We start from the raw sequence: 16,933 nt of genomic DNA, 5'->3' as shown, positions 1-16,933 counted from the left end.
GGAAGTGTTCCCTCCCCTTCAGTATTTCAGAAGCATTTGAGAAGAACTGGTGTTAATTCTTCCTTAAATGCTTAGTAGAGTTTCAGTCTCACCAATGAAGTTATCTGGTCCTGAGCTTTTCTTCGTTTGGGAGGTTTTTGATTACTGCGTTAATGTCCTTACTTGTTATAGGTCTGTTCAGATTTTTTATATCTTTATGATTATTCTTGGTAGGTTGATTTTTTTCTAGGAATTTATCCATTTCTTCTAAGTTATCCTTTTTTTTCACATATAATTGTTCATAGTAGTCTCTTAGGATTCATTGTATTTCTGTAGTATCAGCTGTAATCTATGCTTTCATTTGTAATTTTATTTGAGTCCTTTTTTTTTGCTTAATTAATTAGCAAAAGTATATCAGTTTTATTTATCTTTAAAAAAACAACTCTTAGTTTCATTGATTTTTTGTTGTCGTTTTTTCTGGTCTGTTTCATATATTTTTGCTCTCATCTTAGTAGTTTCCTTCCTTCTGCTGAGATTAGTTTGTTCTTTTTTCTAGTTTCTTAAGATGTAAAGTTATGTTGTTTATCTGAGATCTTTGTTTTTTCTTCATGTCGGCATTTTTTGCTATAAACTTCTCTCTTAGAACTGCTATTGTTACATCCCATAGTTTTGGTTTGTTGTGTTTCCATTTTCATTTGTATTGAGATAATTTTTAAAAATTATTTATTTTTGGCTGCATCGGGTCTTAGTTGTGGCACGTGGGATCTTCCTTGTGGCATGTGGGATCTTTCATTGCAGCATGCGGTCTCTTCATTGCGGCACTTGCGCTTCTCTCTAGTTGCAGTGCGTGGGCTCCAGAGCACATGGGCTCAGTAGTTGCAGCATGGGCTCTCTAGTTGCGGTGTGCATACTCAGTAGTTGCAGCACGTGGGCTTAGTTGCCCTGTGGTATGTGGGATCTTAGTTCCCCAACCAGGGATTGAACCCGTGTCACCTGCATTGGAAGGTGGATTCTCAACCACTGGACCACCAGGGATGTTCCTCAAGATGCTATTTTATTTCTCTCTTGATTTCTTCTTTGACCCATTGGTTGTTCAGGTGCATGTTCTTCAATTTCCACGTATTTGTGACTATTTCAGTTTTCCTTATGTTATTAATTTCTAATTTCTTACCATTGTGGTTGGAAAAGATACTTGACGAAATTTCAGTCTTAAATTTCTTAAGACTTATTTTGTGGTCCGACATATAATCTATCTTGGAGAATGTTCCATGTGCACTTGAGAAGAATGTATATTCTATGCTGTAGATTTAAACTAAATCATAACAATAATTAACATTAAATGTAAATGGACTAAACATCCCAATTAAAAAGCGGAGATTATCAGGCTGGATAAACATAAAATAATGAACTATTTTGGAATGAATTCCAAAATCATTATGCTAAATGAAAAAAAACAGACACAAATGATTACATACTGTATAATAACATTTACATAGAATTCTAAAAAAGGCAAAACAGAAAGTAGACCATTGGTTGACAGGGTCAGCAATAAAGGAAATTCTGAAGAGGGATAGGAAGGAGTTTTTAGGTAGTGAAAATATTCTAAATTATGATTGTGGTGGTGGTTACATGACTATACATTTATTAAAATTTATCTACATGTACATTGAAAGTTTGTGAATTTTGTCATATATAAATTATTTCTCAATAAAACTGATTGCTATCACACAGCTAATTAACTAAGTTCATGTAGGCATTTAGGAAATGTAAAGATGAATAGAAATGTTTTAAATGAACTGAAAAATGTTTAGTACTGAAAAACAAATCTTTCTACCCTAATTAAATGATACTCAAAATGTTAGAAGTTAATGAGTTTTTAAATGACCTTTAATTACCTACTATCTTTTTTTAATATATTTTTAAATTATTAGGTTGAACTAAAGCGACAATATAATGACCAGCATTCAAAATTAAGAGGTCTTTTACCAGGTCGTCAGTGGTATGAAATTCAAGCATACAGGGCCTTAAACCAGGCCCTAGGTAGGTAAGTGGAGTGAAATTTAATGTAATATTACTGTAATATTATCTCTGACCAGGACTGTTTGTAGAGCTAGTCTTGCTACTTTATTCCTTATAGTAAATTTGATGGAATTTTATTTCACTAGAACCCTGGGAACTGGTATATATTCAGTGATAGATGTCAGGAGTGAAAGTTGAAAGAGTCAATGGAATAATTGAAACCCAAAATAAAACTCAATATTTGCTAAAGGTTAAAGATTTATGATTGGTCAGTGAGCGTACAACAGAGTGCTCAGTAAACGTTTATAGAAGCTCACCACCAAACAATAAAATTTTATCTTGTGAACATCAGAACCTAAATGATGATTTTATGGGTAAAAAGCAAACCATTTAAGAAGAGTTAAAACAAACTGTGTTCATGGTACGAAAGAATTCACACCAACTAACAGTAAAATTTAATTATAATACTCTTTTTTCTAAAGATTCTGGTCCATTAAGATTTGTGCTCTGTGGAACTAGTTTTTAAATCACCATTTTATACCATAATTTCACAGGACATCAACACTTTAAATTTATAAATACTATAATTATTAGATTATTTATAGTCTAATTTAACACTTTATGTTCTCTATGAAATTATAATTAGTTTAACCATGTAATAGTTTTTTCCTGTGAAGCTGTACAAATAAAATTCAGATAATTCAAATAGAAGAACACAGATTAAGAGTAAAGTCATGAAAATATGGCCATTTGACACGTTTTCAGATCAGCCAGAAGACCCACAGGTAACCATTATCTGCCCTAACCAATCTAGAAATTGGACTTTTCTCAAGTGTCTTGTTTACTCACATTAACTCATTTAAACATAAGCAGACCAGCTTGCATTTGAGTTCAGATTTACCTATGCTGATGACATGACTGCAACAGCTGGATTTAAGTCCCAGAACACATCACCCACTCCCCTCCCCATCATTTCAGAATGATATTCTGCACTCGTTTCTCTTCAAACTGAGTGATTCAGTTCTATGTTTAACCTACTGCCCTTCTCTGCCTAGAAATCCCACTGGTACTTGGCATCAGGTTTCACTGGAAATTGTTCTTGAAGCATTTCATCTACTTACTTTGTCTCTCCCTGTTGATTGACCTGTTTGTTTTATTTTAATATTCAGCAAATAGTTTCTAGGGGAGCCTTAATGTTTGTTTTAAAATTCTTGCCTTTTAGTCAGTAGGCTTAATTTCAGGAAAATAAATATTTTTACGTCAGTTGATTTTTTCTCTTAATATAAGCAATGCCTTGAATTTTAAGAAACCATTTGAAGCAAAAGTACATTTGTATCCTATTTTGTCATTTATAAACCTTTTCTACATATATTAAACAGGTTGTGAAAGATGAAATTACTTGTCTAATGTTACATAGCTACTAAATGCACCTTCATGTCTTGACACCACCTACATTTAAAACCTTAAGACTTGGTTTTTCATCCTTATGCCTACCTGTATCCACTAAAATTCTCACTATTAAATATAAACATCTCACTATTAAACTGTTAAATGTACCATATCCTTTCATTATTCTTTGCCTTGGCATACAAGTTACCATACAATTCATTTGGCAAGTTTACCAATCAAAACCTAGTTGAAGAGGTCATGTCCTTTATGAAGACTTTTTTTATTTCTCCAACTAGAGTTATTTACTCCTTAGGAAACCCATAGCACTTTATACTTATCTCTATTATAGCATATATCTCATTGTTTTGGAGTAGCCTGTTTATCTGTCTCCTTCCCTAAACATGTGTTAGACATTTTTCCATTCTCAGCAACCACCTGTGCCTCATCTTGGGACATAGATGCACAATAAGTACTTGTTGAATTAGTGAAAAATGCCAGGTTCAGTGCTTTTCCAGCTATACCATATTGGCCAGAGAGCTTCTAGAGCTTCAAAACATACTTTTCAAGAATTTCAGAAAAAGCATGTGTTTATAATGTTGATGTAGAATACTATAGTTTCAGTATTTTATTAATTAAAAAGTGGATAGCCCAACTGTCCTTGTACTGATTTTCAGGGAAACAGTATCAACAAATAGCAACTTATGCCAAAGAAACATCCACTAAAAATAATCAAGTGAATGTTTTACATCATTTGATAAAACTCATGTGTATTGATTGACATAAAAGGTGCTTATACTAATGCACTGTTCTTATAAGGGATATGTCTAGAAGGACTAAAGTAAGCAGAAACAAATTGAGTTTAAAAAAATGTTATCTTTTTTTTAAGCTCACATGGGACTGTTAGAGTATTTGAAGTAATGTAAATCCATAAAAAGTAATAACAGCTTTCAGGAATGTACCAGGTGGTTTTGTGACCAGGTTACAACTGCACTATAAGTTTCCTAAAGGGTCTGCTTTACTAAAGTATAATCTTTGTCTCAAGTGGGCATAATTCATTTGAGCAAGGCAGTATGAAAACAATGGAAAAAAGAGAAGGTGAAACCTTTTTCTCAGAACTGTTTTGTTAACTTAAATGCCTTTCTGCCATAGGACACTTTAAACATAAACCAAAATATATTAGCACCCTGACTTTGCATTGATTTTCAACACTGTTGTATAATATTGGCAATATACATCTTCCTATCCTGCCCAATTTTATGGTTGGTCTGATGCCTCAGAACCTATGGATTACTTTAAAGTATCACACAAGAATGTCATATAAAATTTAGATTTTTAATGTCCCTATGGAATAATCAAACCTTTATGTTAATTTTCACCCCCCTTTCAAAATCCCATGATAGTTAAGGAATAAAAATGTCAAACCTATAAAGTTGAAAAGAGTGGGAGAAGAGACAATGACAGATGAGCTGTCAATAAATTTTGAACACTGGAAAACAGATGAATAATTGAATGACTTAGCAGGCAAGAGAAAGCTGAAATTTAAATCTGTAATCATGAAAGCTAACAAGATCTTCCAGATTCAAGCATGGAAAAGCTTAGGACTTGAGGGTACTCTAAGGTGTTGGTTAAAGCACTGTTAAACTAAAGAGGATTGGTTACAAGTTAGTATATGTAGTAGTTAGACAGCCCCCTCCCCCACCCAGGTTTACTCTCTGGATAGAATGAACTAGAGAATCTGTATATTCTTTAACTACAGTTACAGCTAAGGATGTATTAAAGATGTGGGGTAAGAAAAGTCTACCTACTGAATGTGAGAGCTCCGTTCTCTTTTTCTTCTCAGCTCTGAGTAGGCTGACAATCAATCTTATATCTTCACGGCAGGAAAGTACAGTGTTGCTGTCTAAGAAAACGGACCACCCCACGAATAAGGGCCACAGATAGTAACAAAGTGGCCCTGTTCCTACCTTACTGCAAGTCTCCCAGCCTATAAGTCTCACCCATGTACACAAAGCTACCAATCAGCACTTTAGTGCCTTACTCTTAAATAAGTGCATGGAGTCTTCACCAGATATTCAAAGAATGTCTGTAATATGAAAAACAGAGACCAAAACAATACCAACGAAACAAAAGCAGGGTGGAATAACTTGTAGAAAACAGAAACAGTGCAGTAGAAAAGAAGTTGGCAAACTTTTTCTGTAAAGGGCCAGATAAGTACATATTTTATGTTTTTCAGGCCACATACAGTCTGCATCCACATTCTTCTTTGTTTTTTCTTTAACCTTTAAAATGTAAATACCATTCCTAGATTGCAGGCTATACAAAAACATGATATGGACCAGATTTTCCCTGTGGACTATGGTTTGCCAACTGTTGGATAAAAGAAAACTTTAAAAAATTTTATCAGTAATACCCATAGGGGGAGGTAAGATATTGCCTCCATAAAACAAGAACAGAAAATAAGAAAAAACTCCTAGACATTAATATGGTAGCAACAAATTTTAAATGCAGAATTGGGCTTAGGAGAGAAAATTGAAATTTCCCACATCCAAAAATCAAAGAGAAAGAAAATGGGAAAGAATAACTAGAAAATTAGACGATCAGTATGCAGGAAACAACTTCTGATAAATAGGAGCTCCATATGAAGAGACTAGAGAAAATAGAGAAAGAAACATGTCAAAGGAATAATTCAAGAAAAATGCTCAGAATTGAAGGACATACTTTCCTGATGAAAGCATCCACTCAAGTACCAGTAAAGGGGGAAAAGCTACAAAGCTCCTCACTATGCAGTTTCGAAGTACCCAAGGTAAAGAAAAGGTCCTGAAACCTTCCAGGGAGAAAAAGAAAACTCTCATACAAAAGATATAGAATCAGTATTGAAACAGACTTCTTAAAAGCAACACTAGAAGCTGAAAGACAGTTGAAAATTATCTTCAATTATTTGAGGGAAATTTTTGACTTGCAATCTAAGTTCTTAGCAATGCAAATGATCAATAAACTGTAAGACAGACTAAAGCATTCAGTATTCAGTATTAAAGGACCTAAACATTTGCTTCAAATGCACACTTTCTCAGGATCCAACTGAAAGATATTCTCTAACAAAGAAGAGAAAATTCAGAAAGAGGAATACCAAGGATGCAGGAAACTGGAGTTCCAACCCAGAAAAGTGAAATTCCCAAAACAACCAAGGAAGAAAGCTCTGGGATGAATCTGTGTGGCAGTCCCATAGTAGTTAGTCTAGATTGGTTTCTGAGGATGGAAGGTTTTGCCCTTATTGAGAAAAATTCTTGCAGCTGTGACAAAGTGGGAATTAATTAATGATAGAAACATAGAAAATTAAGCAAAAAAGGAAAGAGGGAGAGTTATTAACTCCAAGGCAGACAAAAACGTCTTGTATGGGAAAGGACATGTAATCATACTGGATCATGTAATTCACCTTTAAATGGTAATCCACTGAATATTGATTTACAAAAGAATTGTGATATAATGCTGCTGGAAGAATGGAGAGGTAGTGAAGTTATCAGTGATATGAGATAAACATCTTCTGTAGGAAGAGTCAGTAAATGATTTCTAATGGTTAAAAACCAGGAAGTAGTAGTAGTATGTTATTTAGAAATATGGAGGCAAATGACCATAAGAACTATGTAAAATATTTTCAATTACTTGTTTCTGAGATTGGGAATTGGAGATGTGGTGTGGGTAGGCAAAAGAAAATTCTGTTTTTATTAAAACAATTATAATACTATTTGACTTTTAAACTATGCTTGTGTATTTGATTAAAAATTAAAATTTACAAGCTAAAATTAACTTTTTAAAGAGTCTGGAGATTGGTTCAAGATGGCAGAGTAGAAGGACATGCTCTCATTCTTTCGAGAACACCAGAATCACAACTAACTGCTGAACAGTCATCAACAGGAAGACACTGGAACTCACCAAAAAAGATACCCCACATGCAAAGACAAAGAGGCTGCAGTGAGACAGGAGGGGTGCTATCACAATAAAATCAAATCCCATAACTGCTGGGTGGGTGACTGACAAACTGGAGAACACTTATACCACAGAAGTCCACCCACTGGAGTGAAGGTTCTGAGCCACACGTCAGACTTCCCAACCTGGGGGCCTGGCAACGGGAGGAGGAATTCCTAGAGAATCAGACTTTGAAGGCTACTGGGATTTGATTGCAAGACTTTGGCAGGACTGGGGGAAACAGAGACTCCACTCTTGGAGGTCACACACAAAGTAGTGTGTGCATCAGGACCCAAGGGAAGAAGCAGTGACCCAATAGGAGACTGAGCTAGACCTACCTGCCAGTGTTGGAGGGTCTCCTGTGGAGGTGGGGAAAGCTGTGGCTCACCAAGGGACAAGGACACTGGCAGCAGAAGTTCTGGGAAGGACTCCTTGGTGTGAGCCCTCCCAGAGTCCACCATTGGCCCCTACCATAGAGCCTGGGTAGGCTCCAGTGTTGGATCGCCTCAGGCCAAACACCCAACAGGGAGGGAACTCAGCCCCACCCATCAGCAGACAAGGGGATTAAAGTTTTACTGAGCTCTGCCCACAAGAGCAACAGCCAGCTCTAGCCACCACCAGTCCCTCCCATCAGGAAGCTTCCACAAGTCTCTTAGATAGCCTCATCCACCAGAGGGCAGACAGCAGAAGCAAGAAGAACTGCAGTCCTGCAGCCTGTGGAACAAAAACCACATTCACAGAAAGATAGACAAGATGAAAAGTCAGAGGGCTATGTCCAGATGAGGGAACAAGATAAAACCCCAGAAAAACAACTAAATGAAGTGGAGATAGGCAACCTTCCAGAAAAAGAATTCAGAATAATGATAGTGAAAATAATCCAGGACCTCGGAAAAAGAATGGAGGCAAAGATCAAGAAGATGCAAGAAATGTTTAACAAAGATCTAGAAGAATTAAAGAACAAACAAACAGAGATGAGCAATACAATAACTGAAATGAAAACTACACTAGAAGGAATCAATAGCAGAATAACCAAGGCAGAAGAACGAATAAGTGACCTGGAAGAGAGAATGGTGGAATTCACTGCCATGTAACAGAATAAAGAAAAAAGAATGAAAAGAATTGAAGACAGCCTAAGAAACCTCTGGGACAACATGAAACGCAACAACATTCACGTTATAGGGGTCCCAGAAGGAAAAGAGAGAGAGAAAGGACCCGAGAAAATATTTGAAGAGATTGTAGTCGAAAACCTCCCTAACATGGGAAAGGAAATAGCCACCCAAGTCCAGGAAACACAGAGAGTCCCATACAGGATAAACCCAAGTAGAAACACGCTGAGACACATAGTAATCAAATTGGCAAAAATTAAAGATAGAAAAATTATTGAAAGCAGCAAGAGAAAAATGACAAATAACATACAAGGGAACTCCCATAAGGTTAACAGCTGATTTCTCAGCAGAAACTCTACAAGCCAGAAGGGAGTGGCATGATGTACTTAACGTGATGAAAGGGAAGAACCTACAACCAAGATTACTCTACCAAACGAGGATCTCATTCAGATTTGATGGAGAAATCAAAAGCTTTACAGACAAGCAAAAGCTAAGAGAATTCAGCACCACCAAACCAGCTGTACAATAAATGCTAGAGGAACTTCTGTAAGTGGGAAACACAAGAGAAGAAAAGGACCTACAAAAACAAATGCAAAACAATTAAGAAAATGGTCATAGGAACATACATATTGATAATTACCTTAAATGTGAATAGATTAAATGTTCCAACCAAAAGACACAGGCTTACTGAATGGGTACAAAAACAAGACCCATATATATGCTGTCTACAAGAGACCCACTTCAGACCTAGGGACACATACAGACTGAAAGTGAGGGGATGGAAAAAGATATTCCATAGAAATCAAAAGAAAGCTGAAGTAGCAATACTCATATCAGATAAAATAGACTTTAAAATAAAGAATGTTACAAGAGACAAGGAAGGACACTGCGTAATGATCAAGGGATCAATTCAAGAAGAAGATATAACAATTATAAATATATATGCACCCAACATAGGAGCACCTCAATACATAAGGCAACTGCTAACAGCTCTAAAAGAGGAAATCGACAGTAACACAATAATAGTGGGGGACTTTAACACCTCACTTACACCAATGGACAGATAATCCAAAATGAAAATTAATAAGGAAAGACAAGCTTTAAATGGCACAGTAGACCAGATATTTAATTGATATTTATAGGACATTCCATCCAAAAACAGCAGATTACACTTTCTTCTCAAGTGCACACGGAATATTCTCCAGGATAGATTACATCTTGGGTCACAAATCAAGCCTCAGTAAATTTAAGAAAATTGAAATCATATCAAGCATCATTTCTGACCACAGCGCTATGAGATTAGAAATCAATTAGAGGGAAAAAAATGTAAAAAACACAAACACATGGAAACTAAACAATATGTTACTAAATAACCAAGAGATCACTAATAAATCAAAGAGGAAATCAAAAAATATCTAAAGACAAATGACAATGAAAACACGACAATCCAAAACCTATGGGATGCAGCAAAAGCAGTTCTAAGAGGAAAGTTTATAACTATACAAGCCTACCTCAAGAAACAAGAAAAATCTCAAATAAACAATCTAACATTACACCTAAAGGAACTAGAGAAAGAAGAACAAACTAAACCCAAAGTTAGCAGAAGGAAAAATATAAATATCAGAGCAGAGATAAATGAATTAGAAACAAAGAAAACAGTAGCAAAGACCAATAAAACTAAAAGCTGGTTCTTTGAGAAGATAAAATTGATAAACCATTAGCTAGACTCATCAAGAAAAAGAGGGAGAGGACTGAAATCAATAAAATTAGAAATGAAAAAGGAGAAGTTACAACAGACACCACAGAAATACAAAGCATCCTAAGAGACTACTACAGGCAACTCTATGCCAATAAAATGGACAACCTGGAAGAAATGGACAGATTCTTAGGTATAACCTGCCAAGACTGAACCAGGAAGAATTAGAAAATATGAACAGACCAATCACAAGTAATGAAATTGAAACTGTGATTTAAAATCTTCCAACAAACAAAGTCCAGGACCAGATGGCTTTACAGGTGAATTCTATCAAACATTTAGAGAAGAGTTAACACCGATTCTTCTCAAAATCTTCCATTCAAAAAAATTGCAGAGGAAGGAAAACTCTCCAACTCATTCTGTGAGGCCACCATCACCCTGATACCAAAATGAAACATACTACAAAAAAAGAAAATTAAAGACCAATATAACTGATAAATATACATGCAAAAATCCTCAACAAAATACTAGCAAACAGTATCTAACAACACATTAAAGGGATCATACACCATGATCAAGTGGGATTTATCCCAGAGATGCAAGGATTCTTCAGTATACGCAGATCAATCAATGTGATACACCATATTAACAAATTGAAGAATCAAAACATATGATCATCTCCATAGATGCAGAAATAGCTTTTCACAAAATTCAACACCCATTTATTTAAAAACTCTCCAGAAAGTGGGCATAGAGGGAACCTACCTCAACATAATAAAGGCCATATATGACAAACCCACAGCAAACATCATTCTCAATGATGAAAAACTGAAAGCATTTCCTGTAAGATCAGGAACAAGACAAGGATGTCCACCCTCACCACTATTATTCAACATAGTTTTGGAAGTCCTAGCCATGGCAATCAGAGAAGAAAAAGAAATAAAAGGAATAGAAATTGGAAAAGAAGAAGTAAAACTGTCACTGTTAGCAGATGACATAATACTATACATAGAGAATCTTAAAGATGCCACCAGAAAACTACTAGAGCTAATCAATGAATTTGGTAAAGTTGCAGGATACAAAATTTATGCACAGAAATCTGTTGCATTCCTATACACTAATGATGAAAAATCTGAAAGAGAAATTAAGGAAACACTCCCATTTCCCATTGCAACAAAAAGAATAAAATACCTAGGAATAAACCTACCTAGGGAGACAAAAGACCTGTATGCAGAAAACTATAAGACACTGATGAAAGAAATTAAAAATGATACCAGCAGATAGAGAGATATACCATGTTCTTGGATTGGAAGAATCAATATTGTGAAAATGACTATACTACCCAAAGCAATCTGCAGATTCAATGAAATCCCTGTCAAATTACCAATGGCATTTTTTACAGAACTAGAGTAAAAAATCTCAAAATTTGTATGGAGACACAAAAGATCCCGAATAGCCGAAGCAGTCTTGAGGGAAAAAAACAGAGCTGGAGGAATCAGACTCCCTGACTTCAGACTATACTACAAACCTACAGTAATCAAGACAGTATGGTACTGGCACAAGAACCGAAATATAGATCAATGGAACAGGATAGAACGCCCAGAGATAAACCCACGCATCTATGGTCAACTAATCTATGACAAAGGAGACAAGAATATACAATGGAGAAAAGACAGTCTCTTCAGTAATTGGTGCTGGGAAAACTGGACAGCTACATTTAAAAGAATGAAATTAGAACACTCCCTAACACCATACACAAAAATAAACTCAAAATGGACTAGAGACCTAAGTGTAAGACCGGGCACTGTAAAACTCTTAGAGGAAAACATCGGAAGAACACTCTTTGACATAAATCACAGCAAGATATTTTTTGATCCACCTCCAGAGTAATGGAAATAAAAATAAACAAATGGGACCTAATGAAATTTAAAAGCTTTTGCACAGCAAAGGAGACCATAAACAAGACAAAAAGACAACCCTCAGAATGGGAGAAATATTTGCAAATGAATCATCAGACAAAGGATTAATCTCCAAAATATATAAACAGCTCATGCAGCTCGATATTAAAAGAACAAACAACCAATCCAAAAATGGGCAGAAGACCTAAATAGACATTTCTCCATAGAAGACATACAGATGGCCAAGAAGCACATGAAAAGCTGCTCAACATCACTAATTATTAGAGAAATGCAAATCAAAACTACAATGAGGTATCACCTCACATCAGTTAGAATGGGCATCATGAGAAAATCTACAAACAACAAATGCTGGCGAGGGTGTGGAGAAATGGGAACTGACTTGCACTGTTGGTGGGAATGTAAATTGATAACAGCCACTATGGAGAACAGTATGGAGGTTCCTTAAAACACTAAAAATAGAACTACCATATGACCCAGCAATCCCACTACTGGGCATATACCCAGAGAAAACCATAATTCAAAAAGACACATGCACCCCAATGTTCATTGCAGCACTATTTACAGTAGCCAGGTTATGGAAGCAACCTAAGTGCCCATTGACAGACAAATGTGTAAAGAAGATGTACATATATACAATGGAATATTATTCAGTCATAAGAAGGAAGGAAATTGGGTCATTTGTAGATACATGGATGCATCTAGAGACTGTCATACAGAGTGAAGTAAGTCAGAAAGAGAAAAACAAATATCGTATATTTACGCATATATGTGGAACCCAGAAAATGGTACAGATGAACTGGTTTACAGAGCAGAAACTGAGACACAGAAGTAGAGAACAAACATATGGACACCAAGGGGGCAAAGCGGCAGGTGGTGGGGGTTGTGGTGTGATGGATTGGGAGATTGGAATTGACATGTATACACTGATGTGTATAAAATGGATGACTCATTAGAAAATAAATAAATAAACATTAAAAAAATAGAGTCTGGAGGTTTCAGTTCTAGATAAGATGGAGTAAGTACATTCTGTACTGTCTTTAAAAGCTAGACAGAATGCATGGAGCAGCTATTTGAGTACCGTGAAAAGTGAATAATAGTAGACAGATTGCGGAAGAAGACCAGAATTCAAAATACCAATGAACTGGTTGGAATAACTATATTAATATCAGGACAAAGTAGAATTAAGAGGAAAGAAAATTATTGGGGTGTTAGAAGAAAATTTACATAATGATGAAAGGGTCAATTTATCAGAAAGACATAACAATCCTAAATGTGTATGCATCTAAAAATAGAGCTTCAAAATACATGACACAAAAGCTGACATCTGAATAGAGAAATAGACAAATCCACAAGCATGGTTGGAGACTTTAAAATTCCTCTCTCAGTAATAGATAGAAGTAGTAAACAGAAAACCAATAAAGAGATGGAAGACTTAAACAATATTATTAGCCAGCTAGATTGAATTGACATTATAGAGCACTCCACCCAACAATAGCAGAATAAACACAAGGAATATGTACCAATTTAGACAATATCCTGGGTGATAAACTTAAAATTTTTTTTAAGGATTTGAAATCATAGTGTATTCTTTGACCATGCTGCAAATAAACAAACTAGAAATCAATAACAGAAAAATAACGTAAAAATGTCCAAGTACTTGGAAATTAATAACATCTTTAAAAATCCATAGGAAAAACAGGATGTCTTAGGATAATTAGAAAATATTGTGAACTCACCAGAAATGAAAATCATCATATCAAAATTTGTGGACCACAGGTATAGCAGAGCTCACTGGGAAATTTATATCATTAAATGTTTATTTTCAGAAACAAAGATCTCTAATCAGTTATCTAAACTTCTACCTTAAGAAGCTAGAAAAGAAGAGCAAAATAAATGTAAAGCAAACAGAAAAAAGAAAAGAATATAAGTCAATGAAACTAAAAAACAATAAAATCCATTTTTAAAGCAATCAATAAAATCTACTGACTTATAGGTAAACTGACAAAAAAAAAAAGCCACAAATTGCCAATATCTGGAATAAAGGAGGTGATATTACTACATATCCTGCAGACATTCAAAGGATAATATGGGGAAATTTTTACTGTCTCAGAGCTCACTTAAGCAGTTGTTTAACTTCACAGCTTCCTGAGACAATGAATGAAAATTGGGACAAATAACAAACTAACTGAAAAGCTTAAAGAGAAAAGCTGGGAAATGAGATTTCCATGGGGGCTTTAAAAGTTCCGACATATTCCTGAGACTCTAGTAGGAATGTTTAGGACTGTGCACATGACCAGGGATGTGCACATGCTCATAAGACCTGAGAAGGTCCTAAGCTCTCACCTCTGTGTGACCTTGAGGCTCTGCTGAAGCAGGAAGTGAAGACTAAGGTAGAGTTTTTGCCGGCCTGATCAAGGCTCAAAAATGTATCCAAAAATACATGCAAAGCCTCTTGGCAAAGAATGGGAGACTGTGGATTCCAGATGTTTAAGGAAATCTCTGTCTAATCATTAGCTGACCACTAAGCTGACCTAGCAATGGTCACACATGACAGAATACAGACTTTACAAAATGATTTCAGAAAAGTCACAGCAACAACAACAGCAGCACCAACAACAAAAATCCTTGGGGGGGGGAGGAAGAATCTGATTTCTACAGTTGCCAGATTACATTATTTAAAATGTACTCTTTTCAACAAAAATTATGGCATGTGCAAAGAAGAATATATTCCCCATACACAGGGGAGAAAGCAGTCAATAAGAATTATCCCTAAGGGAGTCCAGATGTTGTAGTTAGTATATAAAGCTATTTTAAATATGATCAAGGAACCAAGGAAATTATGTCTAAAGAACTATAGGAAACTATGAGAATGATGTTTCACCAGATGGAGAATATCAATAGTTAGATAGAATTTAAAAAAAAAAAAAAAAACCTAATGGAAATTCTGTAGTTGAAACCTACAATAAGTGAAATGAAAAATTTAGTAGAGGGGCTCAACAGCAGTTTTGAGCAGGAAGAAGAAAGAATTGGTTTCCAGTCTGAGGAACAGAAAGAAAAAGAATGAAAAATAATTAAGATAGCCTCAGGAACCTGTACAACCCCATCAAGCATACCAACATACACATAAAGAGAGTCTTAGAGGGAGAGAAGAGAGAGAAAGAAACAAAGATTTTTTTGAAAAAGTAATGGCTGGAAACTTCCCTAATTTGGTGACACATCTAATTTGATGACACATCTAAGAAAATCAGAAAACTCCAAGTAGTTTGAACTCAAAGAGATCCATACATAGAAATGTCATGATCAAGCTGTCAAAAGACAAAGAGAGAATCTAGACAGCAGCAAGAGAAAAACAACTCATTATACAAGGTATCCTCAATAATTTAAGCAGATTTCTCACTGGAAACCATGGAGAGAAGAAAGCAGTGAAATGACATGTTTAAAAGGCCAAAAGAAAAAGACTGTCAGTTGAATCTATATCTAACAAAACTATCCTTCAAAAATTAAGGAGAAAGTAGAACATTTCCAAATAAACAAAAACTGAGAGAATTAATCTCTAGAAAACTTATTGTACAAGAAATACTAAAGCGAGTCTTTTTCTGGCTGAAATGAAAGGACACTAACCAGTAACTATATCCACATGAAGAAATAAAGAGCATCTGTAAAGGTAATTTCATAGGTAAATATAAAAAACAATATAACTTTTTTTTGGTTTTGTTTTTTTTGCGGTATGCGGGCCTCTCACTGTTGTGGCCTGTCCCGTTGCGGAGCACAGGCTCAGCGGCCATGGCTCACAGGCCCAGCTGCTCCGCGGCATGTGGGATCTTCCCGGACCAGGGCACGAACCCGTGTCCCCTGCATCGGCAGGCGGACTCTCAACCACTGTGCCACCAGGGAAGCCCAATATAACTATATTTTAATAACTTTTTCTCCTGTTTGATTTTTGAAAACAACTGCATAAAGCAATAAACTTAAGTCTGTGGTAATAGGCATTGTATTGGCAGTCCCAAAGACGATGTTTAGGTTCAGTTATTCACCAGGAGCAGTGATAGACTCAGCATATAGCTGTATGCACACCTAGGATTTATTACAGTGAAAGGATACAAAGCAAAAACAGCAAAGGGAATAGGCACATGGGCAAACTCCAGGGGAAGCCAGGTACAATCTTCCGAGGGTCCTCTCTCAATGGAGTCACACAGGGCACACTTAGTTTCCCAGCAATGAATTGTGGTAATGTGTGAAATAATAGCCAATCGGGAGAGCTTGTTAGAGACTCAGCACCCGGTTTTTTTATTTGGGCTGGTCGTATAGGCAGACTCTGCCTAACATTTCCCCAAAGTCTAGACTCTCAGAAGCAAAGCAGGTGTTCAGCATTAACCATATTTTTCCACAGACATTGTAGACACAGTGAGATTTTCTTTTAGTTAGTGATTGGAACCCTCCCTGAAATCTAAACACCAACCAAGGGCTACCTTATATTCAGGCCTTTCTAGGGATAAGCAACTTGGCCTGCTGTATTAACTCTTTTCTGCACAGGTGTACAATGTTTAAAGATATAATTTATATTAAAGTAATAGCACAAGGGTTGGGGGGAAGAAACAGAGTTATACAGGAGCAGTGTTTTTGTATACTACTGAAATTAAGTTGCTATCAATCCAAAATAGATTTTTATAAATTAAGGTGTTTATTATAATCCTCAAAGCAACCATTAATAAAATAACTCAAATATCTATTGCACAAGGAAGGCGGCAGTAATGAAGGAATAGTGGAAGAACAATAACAAAAAAGACAGAAAACAAATAGTAAAGTGGATATTTGCAAAATAGCTAAGTAAATTCTACCTTATCAGTAATTACATTAAGTGT

At 35.7% G+C, this 16,933-nt stretch overlaps 1 protein-coding gene across 1 annotated transcript in view; it reads left to right on the top strand.

Annotated features, from left to right (window-relative positions):
- Positions 1-16,933, top strand: part of BRIP1 (BRCA1 interacting DNA helicase 1) — a 195,935-nt gene that overhangs the window by 169,394 nt on the left and 9,608 nt on the right. Inside the window, 1 exon segment of the mRNA XM_059996631.1 lies at positions 1,911-2,023. Coding sequence (XP_059852614.1) covers positions 1,911-2,023 — 113 coding nt within the window.

Source organism: Delphinus delphis, chromosome 19 (genome assembly GCF_949987515.2).
Source record: "Delphinus delphis chromosome 19, mDelDel1.2, whole genome shotgun sequence".
Classification (NCBI taxonomy): Eukaryota; Metazoa; Chordata; class Mammalia; order Artiodactyla; family Delphinidae; genus Delphinus; species Delphinus delphis.
The sequence above is the reverse complement of the archived record's forward strand: the minus strand, read 5'-3'. Positions and strand labels throughout refer to the sequence as shown.